Source organism: Aulonocara sp. 'chitande type north' Nkhata Bay, linkage group LG11 (genome assembly GCF_057382095.1).
Source record: "Aulonocara sp. 'chitande type north' Nkhata Bay isolate Kocher_YH1m ecotype deep benthic linkage group LG11, A_spYH_male_GT1.1, whole genome shotgun sequence".
Classification (NCBI taxonomy): domain Eukaryota; kingdom Metazoa; phylum Chordata; class Actinopteri; order Cichliformes; family Cichlidae; genus Aulonocara; species Aulonocara sp. 'chitande type north' Nkhata Bay.
In genome coordinates this window covers 31913366-31940062 of record NC_141354.1, presented here as the reverse complement: position 1 = coordinate 31940062, position 26697 = coordinate 31913366, and the positions used below count along the sequence as shown (strand labels likewise).

The window sequence follows — 26697 nt, the reverse complement described above, 5'->3', positions numbered from 1 at the left end:
TTTGTAATTGCCCATGAGATTTCTGTATTTAGTGCATGAACTGCTGCAGCTGGTGTGAAACCACTGAAATATGGTCTCTAGTTAAAGCATTCAAACTCTTGGGTTTTGAATGCTTTTCATCATCGTGCAATTTAGAAAACAGTTTTTTGGATGAACTGTAAGTTCTGAAACTGTGTTCATTCAGCCATGGAGGAGATACTGCAGACGCACGACAAATTACTGGAAGAAGGAAGTCGTTTCACACTCAGGCTTTAACTTCACCTCAATGACACCCATTCAGCTCTAAAGTAATTAAGAAGGAAGGTTTTAGTTCAGAGAGTCAAAACAAATATAGTGCATGAACAAACGGCCGAGTATCAGTCTTTTTGTTTTTTGCTGCTACAGCTCTCTAAGCAGCAGAAACTGGTGCCTCTGAGATGTTGACATCTGTGTTCTTCTACCCATAAACCCATGGATTTAGGGTCGTTTCCTGTCGTTGGTTCAGATTACATTGGACTCGTAACAAACCGACTGACTCATGTTTACCAGTCTCTTTAGCATGGCTGACATCGTTTTCATTGTTTTCTTATGAGTCTGTCTGTCATCACAACATCATTGTGGTCCTGGAGACATCTACTGTAGCAGAAACCCAACAAAGACAGTTTTGAATACTGTGGCAGGTGTTTTTATGTCTGTCTGTGAACAAATTTAGTCAACACGATACCACCAGAGTCGGGCAAGATACAGTTACAAAACCTTTAGTGTGTAACTGAGATTGAAACAAGAAAAAAAAAGATGAAGGTAAAGATGGACATGCTCCATCCCACGAGTGCAAGTAACAGGCACTGGAAAGAGTTGGTTCATCTATATAATGTCACTGCTCTTAACCGGACAGACAAATTAGACTTAAAGTGATATTTATGTATATTTATGTATTTTAGGCTGCTTCTTTATGTAGATGTTAAATATTTATTATATGTTGATTGTTGCATGTTTAAAAATTGTTAGTTTAGGACGTATCAAATATCTCTACACTGGCATGGAAGAAATCCAAGCTTCTTTCTGCTTTGCATCGCTTGTTGTGCAAAAGTATTTAATACAAGCCTGTGTGACATCATCATCATCATCGTTTTTCACTCTCCTACATCTCACCTTCCTCCTGTCCTCTATAGGTACTGAGGCCAGCTGTGACAATGAAGGAGAGGTTCTCCACATCCCCAACATCACCGACAACCCCTGCATTACATGCGTCTGTCTGGTAAGACTAACCTTCTCGTCGCTGTCAGATATGTTGCAGAGGTCGCAGTGTGTCTAATGATAGAGAGGCACTGGCTGCCATGGCGCCCTTCCCTCGCTGTTTTTTCTCGCCTCCTTGACATGTAATTGCTGCTACAGGATTTCCACTCAGAGTGAATGGATAAAATGACCTCTCTGAGCACTGATAGGAGTATTTGTAAAGCTGATTATTAAGCTTTGAGAGGTGTTTCTTATCAGAAGGTTGTGAAAGATTTGTAACAGACTGACAGGACTTTGTAACGCAAGTTTCTGGCAAAGTTTCAGGTCAGATTTGATGGATCTGTTCTTTGATTTGATGTTCGACTTTGTGATTAAAACACTTTAGCAGTATTAAACGTTTGAAGCGTCAACCTCTTTATCACAGTGTATAATATTTTGTTCACATGACCTGAGGATTGCAAGCAGTTGCATTTGCAAGTACAGGAAACCACTTCATAATGCGATTTTTACTATTTTCTTCAAATTTACGACAAAATATCAGTGAAACATGAAGTGGGGATTGTTTATTTTAACATTCATGCTTGTCATCACGCTGTCTTGGCTCGGCCTGGCTGTTAAAATCAGCCAACAAAACGTTAGGGGGCAACTCTTTCCTGGAACATGTGCTCTTTGACCCCTGCCCTGCACCCTCTCCAAACCTTTACTGCTGTAGAGCCTTTTGTTTTAGAGAATGAGAATGGACCAACAAATCCTTTCTGTGTCACTGCTTTGACACCGGCAGAAAGATTCATTCACATTTCTTTAAAAGCCACCAGAACACAGTTTACCATGCAAGCGTGAGCTCGAGGGCGTGTTGTGTGCGTCTGTGCCGATTTCTTAGTTTACATAAGCTTCACACACTGTATTCCTTTTTATATTTATCTTCACAAAAATGCAAGTTTATGATTGGTTAGAAGTTAAAGCCCAAAATTGGGACCATGCCTCTTGCAGATGGGCAATATATTACAGTTTAGATTTTGCAATAGACATGTTACAAAAAGGAATAATTTAATTTCATTATTTAGGAATTGATGGGAAAATTGGTTCTGCTTTTGTATTGTTATATATAAAGCCACAGCAGCGGCCATTGATCTTGGCTTAATATAAGCATAGCCTGGCAGTGTCCAGCAGTAACAAATCATGGATCATCATGCCACGCTTTGTTTTTTCTAGTCTGTTCAAAAACTCACAAACGTTTTTTGGTCAAGTGTATTTACCTCATGATGTCGTCTCACCATGAAGCTGGCAAGCAGTCTGCAGTATTTTATTGATCTTTACAAAAGGTTATAAGCATATTTCCGAAAATAGTGATTTTGTATGAGTCGCCTGATGGTAGGCCGTGTCCACTAGTGGCTTACTGATGGGTCTCAATGCATTTAATTAAGTAGGCAAATTTATAAAAAAGTAAATGTGAAAGCAACCATGCTGGTCACAGAAGGAGGGCAGTAGAGTAGTAGACCAGGTCTACTTTCTTACCTGTACATATCAAGCTAACGTCTACGTTAAGCCAAATTGTCATGTCCACATTGGGAATGAATTGGGTTTTAAATGCACGATTCCTAGGAATTAAAACATTAAAACAATATTAAGCCCCAGCTAATGTTTGATTGTTCACTGGCTCCTGATTGGCTGCTCTAATGCTGCCCTCTGCTTAAAGACTGACTGAGCCGTCCTCTGTGTTATCAGGCAGACATCAGCCAAAGCCCTGCTGAATGCTATCAGTCATCAGGAGGCAATGGCCGCCCTTTCATCTCTACTTTAAGCCACCCTGCATATGCGCGCGCGCACACACACACACACACACACACACACACACACACACACACACACACACACACACACACACACACACACACACTTACTTCCATACACTTAGGGCTCGGTCTTTATTGAATTTGGAGGTATGCAGCTTTTCTTCCCTCCTAATATAAATCTGAATTTACAATTTAGAGTAGTTAAATTTAAGGTTCTGCCAAAATGTATATGTAACAAACAATTAATGGCTTCTCTTCCTTCAGGAGATGATCACTCTCACTGACATAAATGCAGTTATGAATGGTTGCTCTCTGCCCTGCCTACTCCATGCATTGCAATGACTCAGACATAGAGACTGTTTGGCGACCCTGCTGGCAACCTCTGGCTGCTAAGGAAAAAATGTGCAAGGTTGGAGAGAGGTTGCTTGAGGCTGATGGCTGTCACCAGGTCAAATCAGTTGCAAACCTTCTTGTGGTTGTTGTGGTTGCTAGTGGATCACTGTGGTTTCCTCTAGTTTGCATGAAAGATGTATGGGCTTCCTAAGTTTCAGTACTGCCTAAGCTGTAATGAAACTTGAGAAAGTGTGATACAAAATAAAAGTTGTGCCCTTTGAAGTACGTTGGTTGCAGTAGAAAGGCACAACTTTGGCTTTTGTGGCAAACATTTTCCATTTCTTTGTGCTCCAGGTGATAAAAGAGCAACATTATTAATCAATATACTGACCCGGTTTTCATAAAACTTAATGTTCTGTCATTTGACACTATTATTATGATATTATTATATAAAATTATTTTACCTCTCTGTTTGATTTGTAGCATTAAAGGAAGAATTTCTGTCTTATCCTTGTTCTGGACTTTTGCTGTTTCCAAAGTTGGTTCCAAACTCTGATGATCAATTTCCTCTTGTACCAGGAAATGTCAAAACTCAGAAAATACTTACATGACCTCTGCACAGGACTCTTTCTGGACAGTTCTACATGTCCAGAAAGAGTCCCGTGTGGCAGTGCTGGTCGAGGGGAGGGGGGGGCATCCGGGCTCCAGTGTCACTCATATATGGAAACATAGCGGAGGGGGTTGGCTCCTTAGTTGGTCCAGAGTACCTGCTAATTGCCCTGTGGGTATCGGACACACACATATGCACACACAGAAGATCTATTGTGTGTGTCCGGGTGAGGTAGAGAGCTGTAATGCGGCCAGGAGTGGATGTGGCTGACAGACTGACTGACAGGCGGGTCGCCATGACGATCCTTTATCGTGAAACGAGTCAGTTCATCGCCGTCATTCTCTTCATCGTCCTCGTCTATCTGTCTGTCCATCTCCATGTCTTTTTCCACTCTCTCATCAGCTCTTCCTCCCCTCCCTCACCCTCTGGTTGGCTCCCTCAGTTTTTTTTGTGTAACAGCAGCACAGTCACATTTTGCTGTTACAAAATTTCATCTACCGCGACCTATGAGTATCTGCTGTTTGATTTCATCTCAGCATTGCATGGAAAGGAAACAGAACTCAGTTTTGCCTCAGGCAATAATGAAAAATAGTTGTCTGAAGATATTCAAGACTGGCCTTGTGCTTAAACATGAACACAACTGATAAAAGTTGCTTGACTCACGGCAACCCACGAGCCACATCTTGTCATAAAACTCACAAATAACTCAATAATTAAAAGAAATTGTGGCATATTTTTTCCCAAATCTTCCTCCGCAGAGCCACAGACCCAAATTCCAACATTCAGTAGGCATTAGTGTCTTTTTTGCTGTGTTGTATGGGTAGAGGGTTTCACGCATGTTTTGTTTTAACATTTTATTTTTTATCAACCATGATTTTGCTCTCTTACCTTCACGAAGGTTTTTAATTGTCCACAGTCTTTCATTTATGTCACAGTTGCATGTGCAGGTATTGTTATCGTGCACTATTTTTTTTTAAATGTTATTCAGGATTTTGCAGAATTTCCCAGATTTCTTTTTGTCTTTTTCTATATCCATGTGATCCGAATAAGAACAGGAAACGAGACTGTCTATTTCTGCTGATTAGAAACAGTTATGTGAGAAAGTAAATAAATCTCACTTGAGACCTCAGTGGAAACACTATTAAAAAGACAAATGTTCATACAAAATGATACGGTGATTATTTCCCTAAAAAGCTGTAGAGGGGAGCTTTGAAGAGCTGGAACAAAGTAGTTCCTCATTTTTCAGTGAACTCAGATCAGACTAAATACATCAGCTGTTTTTACACATGAACTCGGTACAATTTCTGCAGATTCAAGTCAGCATGTGTAACAGACAGCAGGAGATTTACCCGCGTCAGATGTGCTCTCACTTCTGGAAACGCTCAGGCAGGGTAAAGTCTGATTGGTGTCCGGTTCTCACATGCAGCTGCTCCAGGTAGTGTTTAAAAACATTCAGAGCTGTAGTGCCCGTGTGAAACAGCTTTTGTTATTCTCATGCTGTTGGAATGTAATGTGAGTATCACAGCAAACATGCCTCCATTCCTTCACCAAATCAAACATCATCATTCAGAAGGTCAAACATGAGAGGTACGTGCACTGCATTCATTGATTAAACAAACATTTCGCTTGAGCTGCGTGTAAAAGTTCAGGGTGTGGAGTTTTATACCCAGTAGCTGTGATCGATCTGAGAGAAAGGTCAGGGGTCATTTCCTGTCAGTGTCTCCTCTCAAACAGTAGCTGATCGATACAGGAGGGGTGAGGTTTACCTGATAAGACAGATCCTTGCTGATACCACTAAAACAAAACCAGTATGTGTTACTTTTCAATCTACAGGGTGGGCCATTTATATGGATACACCGTAATAACATGGGAACGGTTGGTGATATTTAAGTCCTGTTTGTGGCACATTAGTATATGTGAGGGGGCAAACTCCTCAAGATGGGTGGTGACCATGGTGGCCATTTAGAAGTCGGCCAACTTGGATACAACTTTTGTTTTTTTAATAGGAAGAGGGCCATGTGACACATCAAACTTACTGGTAATGTCACAAGAAAAACAATGGTGTGATTGGTTTCAACGTAACTTTATTCTTTCATGAGTTATTTACAAGTTTCTCTTTGTTCACAGCCATTGACATGTCGAAGAGGTTAACACGTGGGGAGCGGATCAAAATTGTGTTGATATCTGGTGAACGCAGTAACCGGGTCATTGCAGCAGATTTCAATGCAAGACACCCTACGAGACCACCCATCTTCCATGCTACAGTTAGCAAACTGCTTGCTAAGTTTCGTGAAACTGGTTCAGTGTTGGATTTGCCAAAATGTTGACCCAAGAAAACTGTCACTAATGAAGAAACATCAGTGGCTGTCCTAGCTTCACTCAGCAAGAGCCCACAGCGTAGCACATGTCACTGGAGAGTGGCATTAGTCGAACGTCCCTTCGGCGGATGTTAGCTACTCACAAATGGCACCCTTACAAACTCCAGCTGCTGCAGCATCTCAACGAGGATGACCCAGATCGGCGCACAGAATTTGCAGAATGGGCAAAACAAAGATTGGAACAGGACCCTCAGTTCACGCAGAAGATTTTGTTCAGTGATGAGGCAAACTTTTATGTGAATGGTGAAGTTAACAAACAAAACCACCGCTATTGGTCTGACACTAACCCACATTGGATGGATCCCTCCAAGACTGTTGGAACAACAAAAGTGATGGTTTGCTGTGGTATATGGGGTACAACGATAGTGGGTCCATTCTTCATCAATGGAAATCTCAAGGCCACTGGATATTTGAAATTGCTACATGATGATGTGTTTCCATCTTTATGCACTGAAGCTGGCACGTTCCCTGAGTTTTTCCAGCAAGATGGTGCACCACCACATTATGGGTGCCAGGTCCGAGAATTCCTAGATGAACAGTTTCCTGGAAAGTGGATTGGTCGTCGTGGGCCAGTTGAATGGCCCCCAAGGTCTCCTGATCTGACCCCCTTAGACTTTTATCTTTGGGGTCATCTGAAGGCAATTGTCTATGGTGTGAAGATACGAGATGTGCAGCACCTGAAACTACGGATACTGGATACCTGTGCTGGCATTTCTCCTGCGGTGTTGCTATCAGTGTGTGAAGAGTGGGAGAAGAGGGTTGCATTGACAATCCAACACAATGGGCAGCACATTGAACACATTTTATAAGTGGTCAGAAACTTGTAAATAACTAATGAAAGAATAAAGTTACGTTGAAACCAAGCACACCATTGTTTTTCTTGTGACATTACCTATAAGTTTGATGTGTCACATGGCCCTCTTCCTATTGAAAAAACAAAAGTTGTATCCAAGATGGCCGACTTCTAAATGGCCACCATGGTCACCACCCATCTCGAGGAGTTTGCCCCCTCACATATACTAATGTGCCACAAACAGGACTTTAATATCACCAACCATTCCCATGTTATTACGGTGTATCCATATAAATGTCCCACCCTGTATAAATAAATATAAAACTAAATAGCTAAAATCCCCAAAGCTGCTAAAGGGAAATGAATGTGTTAAACTCAGTGGTTATAAAGGTGGAATGTGCTGTACATTTCACGTTGGACCAATCTATAAAAATGCCACTTCACTTAAAGACATGCCAGTACACTCAGCCTGCCACTCCATCCTCTATTACAACCAGCCGGGCCACAGAAGCAGGACTGTCATGCTGAGCTCTTTCCTGTCAGAAAGATCAACCTGTGGAAACAGTTTTGAAAACATCAGCGTCTTTCCACGGCTGTCTCGTCCCCAAAAGTACCGTGTCTCCTTCTGTCTGTGGGAGGTTGCGACTGGTCTGTTTTGAAGGAAAGGTGAAAGGTCGCAGTGGCAAAGGCTGTTAAGTTTTGTGAGGTCGGAAGGGTGTAGAGTCCAAGGGCTTAAGTAGGCCATTAATTCGAGAGCTTCTTTTCCTGTGCTGTAGCACCTGGCAAAACCTGATCTCTTCCTCCACAGTGGTGTCTGAGGAAAAGCACAAAAAGAAAGGTGAGGAATGCCAGAAAGAGGCTTTGACTTTTGATGAATTCAACACATTAGTGGAAATGATTAAAACACAAAACAAGACATGATAGATATATTTAGCCGAGAGTGGCTTGTTAAATTTAAAAAAAAAAAAGATTTTCAAATGCTGAAGAAAAGTGATGGAGCTAGGTAGAAAGGCAGGGTTTGATTGATGAGGAGATAGAAGAAGAAGAAGACTAATGAGGGGAAGCAAAGCTGAACACAAACATTGTCGCCTCCTAGTGGAACGCCAACTCTGTTGGCACAGCTCAGGACTATTTGTCCATTCGAGAAATCTTTAATGTTCATAAAAAAGTGAAGAACTGAGAAGTATTTACATTTTGTTCACTTTTAATAACTTAAGTGTCAAAAGTGATCATCAAAACTATTTTCCAAGTCAAAAAGATTAATGACAAAAAAACATCTTCCAATGGAGTACATGACCCGTAGTCACACTATGTTTTAAACTGTACTAATAAAAGATTACTGGCCTTCATGGACATAGACAAAAAAAAAAAAAAGGAAAATATTCTAGAAGAACGTAGTTTTCACAGGTTATTTAAACTGACAATAATGCTGATGGTGCACACCTTACTGGACCTTTCTATGTCATGCCTCGTGATCAGCATGTTTTTGATCAACAGTGTTCATTTACCACAATTTAAAGATCTGCACACAAATGCGTTCACTGTAAATTAGTTAAAGTGGAAGCCCTTGTAGTAGCATGTGCACAGAGAGAAACACAAACACAAAGCCATTATCACGCTCACTTTCTCTTTGTCTGACACACACACTTATGAGCATACCAGAGCTTTATCCCCCTCCACATGTCGAGGGGGTCGTCACTCTCCAACAGACGGTCGTCCAGTTGGCCAGCAATGGTGCCGTGGTGGTATGTCGAGTGTTTATAAGGTGTGGTGACCTGCTGTGACCTTTGACCTCATGACAAGATGGGTAGTGGTGGAGGAGGTCTACTAACATCACTTTCTGCTAATGAATGACTAAAGAGAGAGAGAGAGAGAGAAGGACATGACCTTGGAGGCTTTTGACCAAACTGTGAGATTTTAACGAAATCTTTCTATGTTTCTTTATTTGTTCCATTTTATTTTTGATTGCATTTTGGCAAACATCGTGTATATTCTACCCGACGGCAGTTTTTTGCATTTTTTTGCTGCTGTTGTTTGCCATCATAATCAAAGTCTGAAGCATCTCTTCATATGTTTTTATTTCCTTCCATGCTGCCTGTGCTGAGATCATTCTGTACCATAGAAACCAAATGTCATCCAAGACTTTTTGTGGATGTAAAAAAGTGCATTGTGCACTTTCCTGTTTTGTGTGGCTGCATGATTAGTGATTCCCCAGGTTTCTTAGTCTGTGATGAAAATGTGCTCTTCTGGTTCCTTGCAGTACTTAAATACTAGGAAAACAGCAGCAAGCTGAGTGGAAATGCCATTTCCATTTCTCCTAATGCATTCATGACTTTACTTCAGGTTATGAACTTCTTTGTTTTTGTTGGAAAACCTGCACACAAGTCCAACCCTTGAAATGAACAGATAGCAAATTGCTTCCCTTGCTTTTGTTTGCTGCTTTTATTTTCAAGTGGTAAGGCCGAGCAGGACCTTTGTCTTCTGGATTAAGAACTGGTATATATGAAGGCTTTAACATATGGCTATTTTCATTCTCCCCTCATGACATATGGATGTTGGTGTTCTATTCGCTGCAGATCAGTATAGAAATCAAGGTGATCACTCAGAACAACATTGTTATTTTGCAGTGACCAACCCTCTAAGGGAGGGGTGTCAAATATAATGGCTGGGGACATAAAGTGTGAAGATGGGCATAAATTTTGGACTTTTAACTGTATTTTAATCTGTTGTATATTTTAAATCCCAAATCATGCATTGGTTGTTTTTTTTTTAGTTTCGTGCTGCCGGATATTTGTTTCAGTGTTTAAAGCTGAAACTCTTTGACTGACTGACTGATTTGGTAAGGCCTGTTGCTCAGAGGTAAAATGCACATGGTTTTGTTCACTCACCATTGTGTATGACTGTTTTCTGTGATGTTCATCTGGGAAATCTCTCACCTCTGGTTTAAGATCAGGGCTGGGTTTATGGGTAAATGATGTTTTGACTGCTATGAGCCTACAAGTGTAGAAGAAATCCCACATCTAATCTGGGTGGATAAAACACACTGATTTGCCAGGGACATGGAGCAAAAAGAAAAAAGTAATTAAGCCTAATCCACTGTCATTTAACTGTTGTATTCTCAAATCAACTTTTCCAGAATAAAGACGTGACGTTTGTCTTTCTTCCGCCCCTCTTTGTCTCTTTTCTTTCATGTGTTTCTCCTTGTCCTTCTAGCCTCTTTTACATCCTCTGTCCCTCTTTTCCATCTCCATTTCTCTCCTCCCTGCTCTTATGTCATGACATCATCTGTCCTCAGTGTGGTTGGGGTTTAGTTGGAGCACTGCAGCTATATTAAACCACACTGATATATTTTCGCCCTCCTTTGATCCGTTCTCGTTAGAGCCGCCCGCCACAGTGCTTACAGAGCCACGGGACCTGCCAGCCTCCACTTTATGAACCCTCACAGTGTGTAAAATAAAACACACGCAGCATGTGGATAAAATCTGCAATAAAAGCTGGGTGTGAAAGTAGAGTGAATTTTTAAAAAGCGCTGATTCTGTCCAGTCCTGCGGTGCAGTTATTGGTGATGACGGATACAGTGTGCAGTGTTTCTGAAGGTGACAGGAGGATTGTTGAACTGGTGTGAAAATTCACAGCTAAACTGTGAAGACTGAGGCACTTTGTTATGTAGGAACTTTACCTGCAGCCTTTTCACATTAGATGAAGTTGACAGCAGAGAACGGAGATGGTATATTAGGTAAAGAGTGGTCCTAAACCACATACACACAAAAAATATTTATATTACAATTATCCTGAGTTTTAGCTTTACTCATTCCATGAGCATGTCTAGATGGATGAAAGTGTTGACCTTTAAAGACTGAAATATCAAAGCAATGTAAGATGGATGGCAGCGAAAAATCAGAAGTGTTAACAGGATAAATAATTCCTGGTTTTAGTCTCTTTAGGGGCGGTTGATTTAAAAAGGATAAAATAATTCAAGACACATGTTGAGGTCACAAATTTAGACACTTTCACTTTATGATTTCAGAGTTAGTCAACGGGCTTAGGGTATAACAGACACACTGCTGACTCTATATTCATTCAATTTTGATACCTTAAACAATGCACGTGTTCACCGTGAGGAATTGTAAAGCCGAGATATTTTGGTACTTGTGGGAGAAAAAAAACAGTTTGCCAGTAATAATCACGCCTTGGATTTTGGCAAGTACATTATTTATATTTCTCCTTAATCTTCTTCAGCAAATTTAACATTTGAATCCTTGACTTTATGATGGTATTATATCCCATTTTAATTTCCACAGAGAGAAATAACAGCCAGAGAAATCTGTGAGAAAGTAAAAATTGGGATGAAAGTAAAAGGAGAAAAATGTTGGAAAAATATAACCCTGGGTGTTGTTTTCTTCTCTCTGTCTCTTTTGCAGGACGGTAAAGCAGACTGTAAACAGGAGAAATGTCCACTTGTCTCAGAGGACTGTGCTCTGGTGGTGAAACAGACTGGAGCTTGCTGTGAAAGGTGTAAAGGTAAGACAAGCAAGTGGACAGAGGTCAGGCGACAATAAGAGAATACCTGTGCGCCTTTGCTTTTTTATATTTATTGTAAAGCTATGTATGCCTGCAGGTCCTCTGTACTAATGGGAGACACTGGAAATATAGAGATGCTAATCTCACGCACACACAGACCCTTCGGGGACTACTTTATCTCACCGTATCCTAACAGCGAGGCCTATATTAGGAGAGCATGTGAGAGTAAAGCTTCATTATTTACCTCACATAAAAGCCACATATACACAGTTGCACTACAAGGAGACTGTGCTGCTGCTGAAGGGGTTCACTGCTGGGTTTACAGCCCACAAAAATACAGTTGTTTTTATGAGGCAGGAACTCCTCTATATACCTTCCTTCTTCATCCTCTGTGTACGGTTTTAGTCACTTCACATCAGCCTAATTAAACTGGGCATTTTAACAAAAACCCTTTCCGTGCACATTTATGTACTACATTTAAGACAAACAGATACATGCATTCAGGCTAAAACAGAGACATAATGCTGAAGCAATCATCAAACCTAAATTCCAACTGCACACTGTAGCTACATAAATATATCATTTACAATTGTGAGCTCTGACTTGTTGTATTTTTTGCCCTCTTTAGAATTAAAAGATCTGTATTGGACAAAGTAAGCCACTGTAGCTGATTTTTGCATAGCTGTAGAGCTTCAACATCCAGCAAGTATAAAAGGAACCGAATCTTTAGTTCCCACTGTACTGGCTTAGACACTTAACCTCTATAAAAACCCAAAAGGGGACCCTTAAACAAAGTCTGCACTACGATGGCTTCCCTTACTTTTTCTGTGCTTATGAAGCTCATGTGGCTCTGCGGAAATACATAAACTGTCACACCTACCTCCCAGCTCTCGGCAGGGAGGGGGCCCTTTTGTTTGCGGTTCGCCATTTTACGACACGGCACTTCGTTAAGAGAGACAGAACATGCTCGACTCGGACATGGAAAGCCCCACGTTACCACAGCAGTCGGTGTTAGTTTTAGTTGTGTGGTTAAGTTGTAGCCACTGTGACCAAATTTAGGACTGCTTTGTGTCTTTGCTTTTTAAAACACACTAATTCCTAGATGTCATATCACCATTTTCTCACTTTTATGAAATCATGCCGACAGTTAAAGAGAATCACAGCTTGACTGCATCAGTTTATTGGGAACAGCTTTATAAAGCGGCTTTAATTAAGGCGTTTATATATGCAGCAGTGTAATAGCAAGTGCACTTGAGATTGAAAAATACGTATTTTTAGGAGTATAGCTGTCAGAACTTCCTCGGCAGCCTCACCAAACAAACACAACTGTCACCAGGTTTTGACTAAAACAGTCATGTAAAATCGAAAGTTTCCACAGGACTTTAAACATTCTCTTCAGCGGGGATACCCTTACTGCTAGCAGCCAGTCAGTGATAATCAAATGCAGTTGATCAACTGATCATCATCACTTTACTGGTTCAGAGCATTCAGGTGTGTGTTAACACAATGCCACAGCCTTCCCAGGACTGGATGGTTCAGTAAATCCTTCCCACCATCTTATCGTACAATTCAAGACTTCTGCAACACTGTTCTTTGGACAGATGAGACCAAAGTGGAGAGCCATAATCCACAGGGCAACAGTTGGCTAACACCAGAAAAGAGAATATCAGCACAAAAACCTCATACCAACTGTCGAGCACAGTGGTCAAGGGGCAATGTTTTAGGTTTGTTTTTTCAGCCACAGGGACCAAAGCTTCTGAGTCACAGCATGGACTGTGTTTTTCACATGAGTGTTCTTCTACATATTGGTATACAAATGCAAAAGTGCTTCTTTCTGACAGCCGTCATATTTATGCAGTATATTAACAGTTTGAGTGTTTTGCCAGGGTATTGGTCTCTGTGGGTTCTTGTACTCGTACTAATAAAATATATACTGTACATCTTCCTGCTGCAGTATTACAGTATCACAGGGTTTAGTTTACACTGAGGAAAGTAGATCAATGGGTGTGATCAGGTTTCATTGTATGGAAAGTTCTATATTGATCTGAACCCACTTTCTGCAAATGGGATGAAATGAATAGGCTATTCATTTAGAGTTGAATAGACAGCTGCTGACAGCTCAGAGGGCGACTCATCCAAGTATATGAAGAAGAGATCAGTGTGTACACACTGGATTTAACATTAAACTGAAAGAGAGTTTAAATATTCACATCATATAATCAGATGTGGTTATTTTTAGACTCGAGACTTTAAATTAGATTTAAGTCACAAAAATGAAGACTTGACTTTGACCTCACACAGCTGTAATATTTGACCTCCTTGATATTTTAATGCATCTTACAATGAAAACTTAGATGAAACTTTGGCTACCAACAACAAAGAGAGGGAAAAGAAACAATATATAAAGCTAATTGAAACATGTCTACCAGATGTTTTTAGTCACTTCCGTGAGCTTTGGCCAAGATTAGAACACAATTTATTTTTCTACATTAGAAATGACACCGCTATAAACATATGAACATTTTGCAGGGCTGTAGTCATAATTATGATTACTGCTTTCTCATTTTCCACACTAAAATCTAAGTTTTCAGATTAAGAAAATTTTCTTTGCATGGCAGAAAAATTAAAGCATTTGCAGAAATTGAAAATGTATGCTTTCTGTTTCCCAAAAAATGAATTCACAGAAACATTGGCAGGAAAGTGAATGTTCCTCCAGTAGATCATTTGCATGGATAGTTTGCATTTCTACACTGGGACCAACATTCTGGGAGATTAAAAAAGTTATCTTTACTATCTGAAGGATGGCAGTCTTAAATTCCCTTTGTCAAAATAACAAATTGGAAAAAAGTTTGGTCATTTGCCATAAAATGACTTTGGCTTCTCCAAGCCGTCTTCTCGGCCACAAGCTACAAGTGAAATGCGTCTGAAGTTGTAGGTATTTTAGAAATTACACATCCTTGAAATTTAGAAACTACTTGAAACACAATTAGAGCAACTGAGCTCTTGACATTGTTCCTGTTCCCCAGCTTCTCCCTTGTCTTCCAAGTTAAGGTTATATTTTTCTCTCCCAGGTTGTACGTTAGATGGATGCTCCTATAACAGTTCAGTATCCTGGACCACCTCCACGAAACCCTGCATAACAAGACGTTGTCAGGTGTGTATATGCGCTGACTGACCAAGCTGCACTGTTAGCAGATGAGAGGTAATGGAAGCAAAGCTCGGGCTTCGAGTTGAAAGCACTGATCCCAAATCAGATGTGAAAAACACACAGACATGTTGTTAGCAAGAAGGCATAATGCTAGAAGAGTGAAGGATGGGAAAAAAAGGAAAAGGGTTGGGAAAAGGAAAAGGCAGGGAAGTAAACAAAGACACTGAAGGAAAGAAAGTGAGTAGCCATGGAAGAAAACAAAACAAGTATGAGAACTGAGGGATGGAAGAAAGGAAATAAGCCAGAAAGATTAAGAAGAAATGTGGAGTAAGCACGAACAGGTCTGGAAAACTGCTCAAAAGAGGTATGGATAAAAAAAGGAACAGGCAGCACTGGACAGAAGGAATTCAGGTAAGTAGGAAAAACATAGTGAGGAGGAACAGAATCAAATAGAGGAAGCAGAAGCAGAGGAAAGATATATGTATAGCAAGAAAAGGAAGGCAATATGGTGGAACAATAAGCTTTAAAGTAGCAGCATTAAAGATACATTAACATGTTACTTATAAAGATGCACAAACTGAAGAAAATATTTTCCACTTGGTTGTGACAGGAAGGTGTCATCACTGAAGCAGAAGTTCAGTGTGTCATCCACTGCAAAAACCCCAAAAACCACCCAAAGAAGTGCTGCCCCACCTGCCCCGGTGAGTATGAATTTTAACACAAGTGTAGCCTGGAAACATTTGGGGGTTCAGTTTTATTTCTACTGTACATGCATAGATTCTGTTTATTCATTTTCTTTATATCCACATTAGTGGAGTTAAGGTTTAATTTAATTCAGTTAAATTCAATTTAATTTATACAGCACCAAATCAAAACAACAGTCACCTCAAAGCACTTTATATTGTAAGGTAGACCCCACAATAATACATACAGAGATAAACCCAACAATCATATGATCCCCTATGAACAAGCACTTTGGTGACAGTGGGAAGGAAAAACTCCTGTTTAACAGGAAGAAACCTCCGGCAGAACCCGGCTCAGGGAGAGGCGGCCGTTTGGCTGAAAGGAAACCCAGAAATGAAATATTTATAGATATTAAACAGGAACTGATAACAAGCTTAATAGTTAAGATAAAGTAAAACAAATTCAGGATGTGCTCAGCAATTTCAGAAGGTCGAAGCCAGGGGCGCTACATTTATGTCATATCTCTTTGTCTCTTTTTCTTTCTCTTTCTGGAAATGTATTAACTAGCATTAAGCCCAAAGCTTCCTGTAGTTGATGAGGAAAATTTAAACAATAGTTATGAATTTCTCTTAGCTCTCTGGTCAAAAAAGAAGAGGAACCTCATGCAGTTTGTTGTGATTTTGAACTACATTTTATTTGACCTGAAGAATGGGAGAGAAAAAGATTAGAGTTGATGAAACAGGATCTTTTATCTTATTTCATAATAGAGTTTTTATTTATTTATGAGATATGACAAATTCCACTTATGTTGAAATTGGGAGTAACATTTTTGGACTTGCCAATGTGCGCAAACAGTCAACATACTTGCACTGCAGTTTTTTGAATTCTGACTTAATGTGTATTTCTTCTGCTGGTAGAAGGGTCTGTGTCTGTGGCTGTTGTCTATATTTAAATCACTTTAAAAGTGCAGTAATAAAAGCTTCAGGTGAAGAGGCAAAAGATTTGTGTGAACATGAGTGGATTAAAAAATAATTTGTTTGGTATAACGTATTTCCCTGCAGGTTGTATCTTTGAGGGTCGTCTATATAAAGAGAATCAGGAGTTCAGTCCAGAAGGGAAACCTTGCATCAAGTGTACCTGCACTGTGAGTACACATACCCTCTACTTACACCCCCCTCTGAGCAAAGCAGGGGCTCTGTCCCACCAGTTGGTTAGTGTTGGACTCTCCTGGGAGTCACAAATTTTTGGTTGGAACAACATCCCTTTCCTTGGTTTTTCCCCCATAACTTCTTTGCTCTCTCTCACTCTCTCACTCTCTCTCTCTCTCTCTCTCTTACACACACACACACACACACACACACACACACACACACACACACACACACACACACACACACACACACACACACACACACACACACACCTTAGATAAACAAACCCTACAGGTTTGTCCATAAACACATTAAAGCATTAATGTGCTGACACCTAGTTTGAGAACCTGTAAGCTTTTAACACATGTACACACATACAGAGGTGTTTCCCAAATAGAAATCAGCATGCTGTTACTAATCGTTCTGTTAAATTTTCTGTTTTGTCTTAATTAAAAAAATAATATGAATAACCAATTGTCAACATAAATATAACTACACTGAATTTACTTTGTCCTGTGATATCCTGTCACACTCTGGGTTAGCCTCCAGACCACCTGTGACACTGAACTGGACAAATAAGATAAGATAAGATAAGATAACCTTTATTAGTCCCACATGTGGGAAATTTGTTTTGTCACAGCAGGAAGAAGATGGATGGATTTTCTGGGTTTTAAAATGTACTTTTGTAGCCATCAAGTAGAGAAATATGGCGGTGTATGAAGTCTTATTTTATGGGGGCTAAAGACAGTTATCTATTTGTTGTTGTTGTTGTCTAATTGTTATTGGCCTCTGTGAAAAGAATTCAGGGACAGAAAACCAGTTATTGATTCTGCGGGTAACTACGTTCAAACATTAGCTGTGTACTAACTCGGCTCTTGTGCTAATAAAACTGAACCAAAATATCCAGACTTTACACTGATGAAGGCTTTGTACCAAATATCTAAGCGTATTTCACAAGTCAGATGTGAGTACCGTAGTTTGCAAAGGTAATATGAAGTCACACATTCAACCACACACCCCCTTTTCTGCTGATGCATGAAACACTGAAAGATTGACAACAAAATTAAACAAATCACCTTCCTAGGAAAGTTTCATTCAAAGGTTAATTCTGCTGCTGTTATTCTGTTTTTGTTTCAGGGAGGCCGAACTCTCTGCACGAGGGAGGTGTGTCCCATCCTTTCTTGCCCCTCTCAGCTCACCCACACCCCGCCTGGACAGTGTTGTCCCAGATGTGTCGGTAAAGACTGGGAAATTCAATGATGGGGATCATAATGATGGGCAACACCACAAAACATAACTCCTGTTAAAATGAGGTGGCAGACATTACACAGCTGTGGCCAGAAGCATAGATAGGCAATGAAACATGTAATCTCCTTAGAGAAGGGGTTAATGCTGCTCCTAATAACCCTAAATATCTTTTTTATCCTCAGCCTCCATTAATTTTAATTTCATAACTTTAGTCATATCTTGCAGGGGAATTTTTTTGTTTTGCACTCATGGATGTCTGAAGCAGTCAGAATTTTATTTAGATACAACCAAATCAATTCCGTTTTTAATCCCCATTTTTCTCTACATGACTCTGTCTTTCCTCCAGGTCAGAGGAAGGTGTTCGATCTCTCTTTGGGAAGCTGTCTGTTCTACAGTCAGGTCTATGACAATGGCACCTCCTTTATACACGACAACTGTACCACCTGCACCTGCCAGGTATCAGCCTGAATAGCAAAGGCTTCATTAAACAAAGCAATGGTCAGTTAGTAAATTTAAAAAATCCTAATTCAAATAATCTTTCTAGAATTCCACTGTAGTGTGCAAGAAACGCTGCTCGCGGCAGGGAACTTGCCAAGGCAGCCACTGCTGTGAGGAGTGTCTGTCCTATGTAAAGGTGGAGGAGGTGAAGTACTGCAGAGTCCGGAACAAGATCTACAGGGTAAGAGCAGGATGGATGGATGGATGGATGGATGGATGGATGGATGGGTGGGTGGATTATGGAGTGGGATGATGGTAACGGTTAGCTCTGTTGCCTCCTTGTTAAAATCTTTTTGGTGGCTGAGACCTTTCTGTGTGGAGCATGTTTCCTGTGTGACCCTCCTCTGCATACTCAGACTTCTCACAGCTCTGAAGACATGCACGTTAGATACATTGGTGATTCTATAGAGGCTGTAGGTGTGAATGCATGGTAGCTAAAATGTGACTAAAGTTCCATGTGCAAGAATTGGTAAAGTAGTGGCTTAAAGCACTCTGAGTGATCAGAAAGACTACAACAGCAAAGGATGAACGTATAGATAATACGTAGCTGTATTCTTGGGTATTGTTGGAATGATAAGTGCCTTTACGTCTTGATGGATGTTGTTCTAACCCTATTGTGTCTTTTTTCCTTTGCAGGAAGGAGACATGTGGTCATCAGTTAACTGTACTCTCTGTACTTGCGTTAAAGGCAGCATTGAGTGTCAGCCCAAACAGTGTGTACCAATCACCAGCTGCCCCTCGGTGAGTGACACCAGTTGATCAATGGATTACATTTATTTATAGCGGTGTGTTATGTGCTGTTATGTTACCCTAGCTGCTTTTCGACTGTGTATTTGTCTTTTTAATTTCTTGGACTATAATGTTTGCAAAAAACACTGCAATCTCTAGTGAAGGCTGGGAGCAGTCAGTCATCCAAAGGTGATGGGGTGGGTGGAGATTTGGTGGCACAAACAAAAATACCTCATACCCCTGGTGGTTTAACCTACAACAACCCTGTCTTTGTCACTCCACTTTATCTGCTTTCCTTTTCTCCATCTGACCTGTCTCACACTCATACTTTACAGCCCATGACTAACTTCGTGATTCTCATTTCACATGCGTAACGCCTCAAAATGACAATACTGTCAAGATTTATCGGCAGTGCTGCCATAACCGACTCTCAATTTCAACAGGTTCACCTCAAAATGCAGGTGTAGAGTATCAGCTTGAATCAAAACATTGAACATGTCATGTAAAAATGTATCCTCTTTTTTACATGACATATGCAAGAAATAAGCAAAATAACTATAAGGGTATATCAAAGAGTAACACAGCCTGTTGCATAAAGAGGTCTCAATTAGTGCACTGTAACACAGCTGAAATGTGGCATTAGCTGGGAACTCGGGGAACTGCTGGCAAGAGAAGGGTCTATGGTGCGTTCACCTGTTGCAGAGGTCGCTTTGAGGTTATCTGTCGTGCGTTTCGTGATGGAGTGGATTCCTGGCATGCCGGTGGCTGTCACGCAGTCAAAGCCGGTGTCAATGTTGGTCTAAGTTCACACGCTTCCAGTGGTTACAACGAGCCCTCACCTGTTGTTTGCGGTCAGAACAGGCACAGTGCCGTTGGTGGTCCACATTCAGTTTTGTCTCCAGAGAAAAAGCAGTTTTATAAGTCACTTTAAATGTGGAAGAGGGCAAATAGTTTTTTAAGGACTGTAGCTTCAATGTTGAAAAAGTGCAGTGAATGCAGCAGCCATTCTTTTTAGTGGCCTGCAGGGGGCGACTTTTCTGGTTGCTAAAAAAAAAAAGCCAGATTGTTGAAATGTTTGTAAGAAAATGACCCTCCTGCTTCCTTGATCTGTGATCCTAGTAAACACTTTTGTGATTCCTCTATGGTCTCAGTCACAAGTTTCTAGTCTTACTGATTGCAAAATAATGTAGATGTTTTGATGACATACTCATCAAAAAAGGAGAAAAAAAGGAAACCACAGAGGGAGATTGGCAAGTTGCTGCCATATGAATGTGTATTGTATTTCTGTTTCCATCGCTGGCGTCAGACAGGTGTTTTACAGTGTTTTTTTTTTTTTTAAAACATCTGTAACTCCCGTAACTCCTTAACCTCATGCTCAATTGAAAGAATTCCAAAACTTCCTGAAAGCACAGACTCGGCGATTTTCTCAAGTACTGCCCCGCAAAGACGAAGGTTGGTTGAGAGAAGAGAGAGTGAGGGGAGAAAGAGCTCAACAGAAAACAGAACTTTTTATCTGTTTTCTTTTGATCTTTTGGGGTTCTTTTTTGGGTTTTTTTTTCTTTTTCCTGTTTTCTGTGTTATTTGCTAAGTACTGAATGTGGGCCTTGCTTGGGATTACTGTAATGACCTTTATATCACTGAAAATAACAGTTTCTGCTTTCAGAAACCACTGAAATTTTGTGGTTGCACAAATGGTGTAAGAGTTATGGTAGTTTGACGTAAAAGTTTAACCTAAAACCTATGGGAGCACAGATGCTCCAGTCGGTTTTAATGGGTTAAATCCGGCACTTTCCTAACTAGTAAGTGATTTCACAGTGGCTGTCTTTTATATACAGTTAAAGTCTCTATTCTTAACATATTAATGCACTTTTTAGAGCATTGACACAACATTGAGACAGTATGTGACATCACTTTTTGAGAGCTGTATAAGAAAAAACAACATGAAAGAAGTGACACAGGAAAAAGTTACCCAGATGCATGTAGTTGTATGTAAAGGAATGCAAAAGGATGTAAACAGATTTTCAGTGGGGAATATATAGCACGATATCGGATAACACGTGTGTGCTGCATTGTGAGGTTGATATCAGTGAGTGAAATCGGACACTTCAGGACCAGTGGAGAGGTTACCGCTAACCCCCTGGGTTGACTTTTCTGCTCTTTACATAAAGTAAACATAATTTCTTGTAAAAATATGTTGATATTAAGCATAATTTGTGAATTTATTAAATTCTGATTGCAATAAAATTGTTGCAATGTTTCTCTTATGAAAATGTTTCTCTTATGAAAATACAAAGTCAGGTTTGATTTGTAGGCAGGTGTTTTAAACAATCTGTCCCACAGTTTAATAACAATGAAAAATCTGACATTTGCACTATTCTTGATATGAAAAGATATTAGTAAATGTAATCTAGTGTGGCTTATCACTCTCACAGAGGTCATTACAGTCCACATTACCTTCAAAACACACACACATACCTCACGCATACTCTTTCCCATGCCATCATCCTGCGGTCAGCAGCAGGTCGGCAGAGCGTGTGGGTCCCATTTGGAGACAGTGTGTCTCCGAACAGCCTTTTGTCTGTGTGGCATTTGAGTGACAGCAAAGAAGAGGTTCCCTATATTTAGGCCCCTGAAAACCAATCTCTGACACTGTGTGTGCCTGAATGAGTGTGTGTGTGCGTGTCCTTGTTTGTGTCATCAGTCTGTCAAAAGGCAGCCCTCTTCAAAGAGAGAGAGTGCCCTTTGTGCCAAGGTTAGGACTCTGGAGTCTGCATTGAGGGTACAGAGAACTTCTTTATGAGATGACAGATGAGTGGTGTGTGTGTGTGTGTGTGTGTTTGTGTATGTCTGGAAGACAGGGGGAAAAGACTGCGTATACGTTTATATGTCTATTTGTGAGGACTGGTTCCAGTTTTAGACCTTGGGAGAGGAGTCATTTTTCAAAAGGGAGGGTATTTGGTTAGTCTAGACTCAAAGGGTGGTTAACAGGGGTAGGGGCTGGGGTTAAAACATTTAGTTAGGCTGGTTAAGGTAGTTTTAAGGGGCAAGGAAGGCATTGTATCAGCGAAGGTCCTCACAAAGATAGAATTACATGTGTGTGTGTGTGCGCGCGCGTGCGTGCGTGCGTGTGAAAAAAAGGGCTTCCCTGAGGCAAAAAAACTAGGTGTGTGAAAGAGCCCTCTGATCTGCACTTTTGATGGAAGTTGAAACATACAGCGGACACACACATACACACACACACACACACACACACACACACACACACACACACACAGAGGGTCCTGTTACACAGACAAAGTTCAGCAGTTGAAGTTGGAGTATGTGTGTCTCTGAAACCTTCCTGGTGTTGCTGTGAACTTGTCAAAACGTGAACTTTTCCTGTATCGCCATCTTTCATGTAACTTCTGTTACCTCTGCTTGAATGACAGCACAAAATTAGAACTGTTGATAATCTCTACCAACAAAAATGGGAAATATATATCGTTTGACCACCAGTACTTGGTTCTCAACTGTGTGGAAACAAGACTTTAAATTAGAGGAAAAAGAACAAGTTAAAATATTATGAGAGATTATTAGTAATAGTCATCATATTCTAAGTCATACATTATAATACTGTATTTTATGTGGCAGACCTACGTTCAATAACAGGGGTCCATCAGGAATCAACTCCAACTACTATTTTTCTTCCCAATGTGATGTTTATGTAAAGTTTGGTCAGAAGGTTCCTTTGCGCGTGCGCCATTAGCATCCTGCCTGCTGTAACCTACAATTTCCTTCGGGATTAATAAAGTATTCTGATTCAGATTCTGTTTTATTTTACTGTTTTTATTTATTTTTACTTTAGGCCTACTTTGTTAGTTTTCTTGCATTTACAAAACTCTGATCTTCTTTTTCTCCCAAATACAGAAAACTAGGAATAATCTGACTTAGTGATCTGTGATCAGTAGAAGAAAGTTTAACAAGGGCAAAAAAGTTAATGGTTTTTAGAAATATTTATCAAAAGAGAAACTTTTTTCCTGGACATTCTGATTCGTGTACAGTTCGGTTGAAATTTGTAAACTGCAAAGCTAGTCAGAAGCATAACAGTTTTTTCTTATTGTAATTTTCTTTTAGGTTTTTATTCCATGTGTCTATGCTTTGCTCGTGACACTGCTCCACATTCTGTCAAAACAAGTTTCCTTGCCACATTCAGGCTTCTTGTCATCTTCCCTTAATTCCTCTGTCAGTTATCTAATCCAGTGTTTCTGTGTCTGTTCTCTTGCAGAATAAAATCCTGAACAGAACTGGCTGCTGCCCAGTTTGCACTGAAAGTGAGTAAGTCCTTCTCCACCCTCCACACAGTGATTTGTGGGATTCTCACTGCAGTGTCTTCTAATCTATATATCTAGGGAAGCCCTTTAATTTGAGCCCATCAAAGTCTTAAAATATCTCAAATATATTTATATATATATATTTTGTTTGTGGCTGCACAAGAATCAGAGTTATTGATACTGAATGTTTAGAAAGCTAATTATACTTCAGAACCTATGAATTGTTCTTTTTATGAGCAATAAAAAATAAAATCTCATCCTGGCCTCTGCAGTTCACTTGAGTATTCCCCGTGAACTTCAGTCCAGACTGTGGTTTACCCTTTGGGTCGTTTTACTTTAGCTTTTGGCTTCAAACTGCAGCAAAAAAATCCCCCAAAATGTTCTATTTCAGGACTACAAATACTCCATAAACCCCACTTGTGTATAATATAGAGTTTAGATTTAGCTGGTCAGGCAGATGTATTACCACAGTGAGTCACATTAGTGCCACATATTTCAGCATTTATCGTAAATAATTTTTCCGCTGTTAGCTGTCAGATTTCAACATGTATCCTTTTTTATAAAGTGCTTAACTTTGGGTTGCCTCTTGCTGTCCAGGGACCTACTGCTGTTCCAAAGTTCATGTTTTAGGTCACTGAGGTTAAAAAAGGCATTTGCTTTCTTTGACTTCTTTCTATTTTTTTGGTTAAACATATCAAGAGCTTTCTTTTTCTTTGTCCTACTTCAGAGCCAGGCGTGTGTACAGTCTTTGGCGACCCTCACTACAACACCTTTGACGGCAGGACCTTTAACTTTCAGGGAACTTGTCAGTATGTTCTGACTCGTGATTGTGGTAGCATTCCCTCTGGAGGGCCTGGGAATAACATCAACCTCAACAGCCCAGACTCGAGCTTCACGGTAAAATGGAAGGGTATCACTTCATAATATAGCCCACAACTGAGGGCATACTTCCTCTGTAATTAAATGGAATTTGAGTGTATATACAGGAAACAAATAAATAATTATATTGTAAGTAAATTTAGATATTGGGTTGGTAATTTTAAGTAGTGTGCAATTTCATGGTAATGCTGGAGGAAAACAAACCATATTTCCCCATCTTATATCATAAGCATGCTGTACTTTTCAGGCCGCAGGCCTTATTACAGAGCGTATTAATCTTTATTTTATATTTGTTATATTGATGTGCATGCTGGATGTCCTATTATTCAATTATTCATTTATCTTACCAACTTACAACAAAAAAAATAAATACAGTCAAAATGTTACAGTACAATGATGGAACTTGATGGTTTTCTTTCACCATCACTGGTCAAATATAATTTTCAAAAGGAGTGAAATACCTGAAAGTTAGGCCGGGTTAAGCTGTATTATAGTATGTTATTGATGGAATTTAGAATACACTAGGATTTGATAAAATGTGTACTCAGAATGGGATGAAAAAAATTGGGAAACTGCTCATCTCTGCTGACCTCTCTGCTGACTTTTTTCACACATTAGAAACCAAAAGCAGCTGAAATTTATAAAGACATCAGGACCTCTGAGACCTCAATAGATCCTGAGTTGTCCTGTTTTATTGGCTTTTAATCTCATTACTTTGATTTCAGGTGTTGGTGAAGAATCACGCCCGGAGGACTCGCTCCTTCTCCTGGACTCAGTCTGTCGAGGTGAAGCTGGGTAGTTTGATCCTCAGCCTGCACCAGCACTTAACGGTACGGAAGAATGGTACTCGCATCGCCCTGCCCTACCATGGTCCTGGGGTGCATGTAGACCTGGATGGATACCTGCTCAAACTCACCACCATTGCAGGTCAGTATACGTCTTTCTGATCCAAGTTTTTAAATCAGCAAATATTGACCTCTATTTGTGGTCTCAGCTGAAGGTGAATTAATCATTGGAGAGTTCTTGATAAAATATGGCATGGCTCAGTGAGTGGAGCCTGGTTTTCCATGTATGATCGTCTATTTAACATTCTGTGTGGACCTTTCACCTGATTTGGTCTGACTGTACCTGTGTGTGGCCTTCTGTTAAGCATCAGCAGAAGCGCAGGAGTCTTCTGCCCTCTCATGCCACCCAAATAAAATATGCAGAAAGGTTATTATGAATTTTTTGTCCAAAATTAAAGCAGCTTTAAGAATAACAGCACAAACTTTGCAGATGAAAACCACATATCTGAAAAATTAGTTGATAATTTGAAATCATTCTTTTACAAGAGATGTTTACAAATAATAAAGATTTTGTTTCTAACCTCCACCTTTTTCTGCAGGTCTGGAGATCACATGGGATGGTGACAGTTTTGTGGAGGTTGTAGCTGCTCCTCATCTGCATGGGCGCCTCTGCGGCCTTTGCGGCAACTACAATGGCCACAAGCGTGACGATACCATAGGCGGTGACGGGCAGTTCAAGTTTGACGTGGACGAGTTCGCAGAGTCATGGAGGGTCGAGGGAAATGAGGTTTGCACCAAACATCACCCGCCTCGCAGGCCGACTTCATTCCTGTGCCCCGGCAGCGTTAAAGTCAAGTTCAGGGCTCACCGGGAGTGCCAGAAGATAAAATCGTGGCTTTTTAGTAAGTGCCACAGTGTGGTGGACTTCGGGTCTTTTTACAGGTGAGGAGAAATCTCAAGTGACAACTTAATTGTTAAAGTGCCAAACACTGTAGCTTGTCACACGTATCCATTTCTCTGTCCTACCATAACCATACTTGTATGAGGCTTTCGGTAAAATCTTTTTTCATTACGGGAACTTAATCTTAAACAAAACCAAATTCTGCCCTCTTTAGGTCGTGTGTGACGGACATGTGTGAGTGTCCAGTCCATAAAAACTGTTACTGCGAGACCTTCATCGCCTACAGCAGAGCCTGTGAGAGGGAAGGTGTGCCCGTACTTTGGAAACCCGAAGCTGCTTGTATGGGTGAGTGGCAACACTCATAAATCGCAGAGCATTCTGAGAGGTGCTCTTGACTATTAGAGCCAGTCTTAATGACACCAGATTTGGCTTTTTGTTTTTTGTTTAAAGAAAATTCTGCTCACTTCTGAGCAAACCTGACACTTACTGCAGCTGCCATTCCAGTTCATAGTACTCCCTTTTAGAGAAGTAGAAAAGGATTTACCTTATGTATGCTTAAATTCCCTCTTTTGCATGATATTATCGTTCAACCTTGATAAAATGAACAGTATGCATTGGGTTTGGTATGAGTGCATGAGAAACAGCTAATTCCAATGAGAAGCTGCTGAGAATCTGCTCACATTGACATAATCAAGTCCTAACTTTTTCCCCTCTTTCTACC

At 40.3% G+C, this 26697-nt stretch overlaps 1 protein-coding gene across 1 annotated transcript in view; it reads left to right on the top strand.

Annotated features, from left to right (window-relative positions):
• bmper (BMP binding endothelial regulator) overlaps window positions 1-26697 on the top strand; it is a 35636-nt gene that overhangs the window by 5233 nt on the left and 3706 nt on the right. Inside the window, exons 3-16 of the mRNA XM_086312170.1 lie at window positions 1152-1237; window positions 11544-11643; window positions 14715-14797; window positions 15402-15492; window positions 16537-16619; window positions 17764-17863; window positions 18221-18330; window positions 18419-18553; window positions 19009-19113; window positions 23366-23411; window positions 24139-24308; window positions 25016-25217; window positions 25675-26017; window positions 26191-26321. Coding sequence (XP_086168296.1) covers window positions 1152-1237; window positions 11544-11643; window positions 14715-14797; window positions 15402-15492; window positions 16537-16619; window positions 17764-17863; window positions 18221-18330; window positions 18419-18553; window positions 19009-19113; window positions 23366-23411; window positions 24139-24308; window positions 25016-25217; window positions 25675-26017; window positions 26191-26321 — 1785 coding nt within the window. The remainder of the gene's footprint in view (window positions 1-1151; window positions 1238-11543; window positions 11644-14714; window positions 14798-15401; window positions 15493-16536; window positions 16620-17763; window positions 17864-18220; window positions 18331-18418; window positions 18554-19008; window positions 19114-23365; window positions 23412-24138; window positions 24309-25015; window positions 25218-25674; window positions 26018-26190; window positions 26322-26697) is intronic.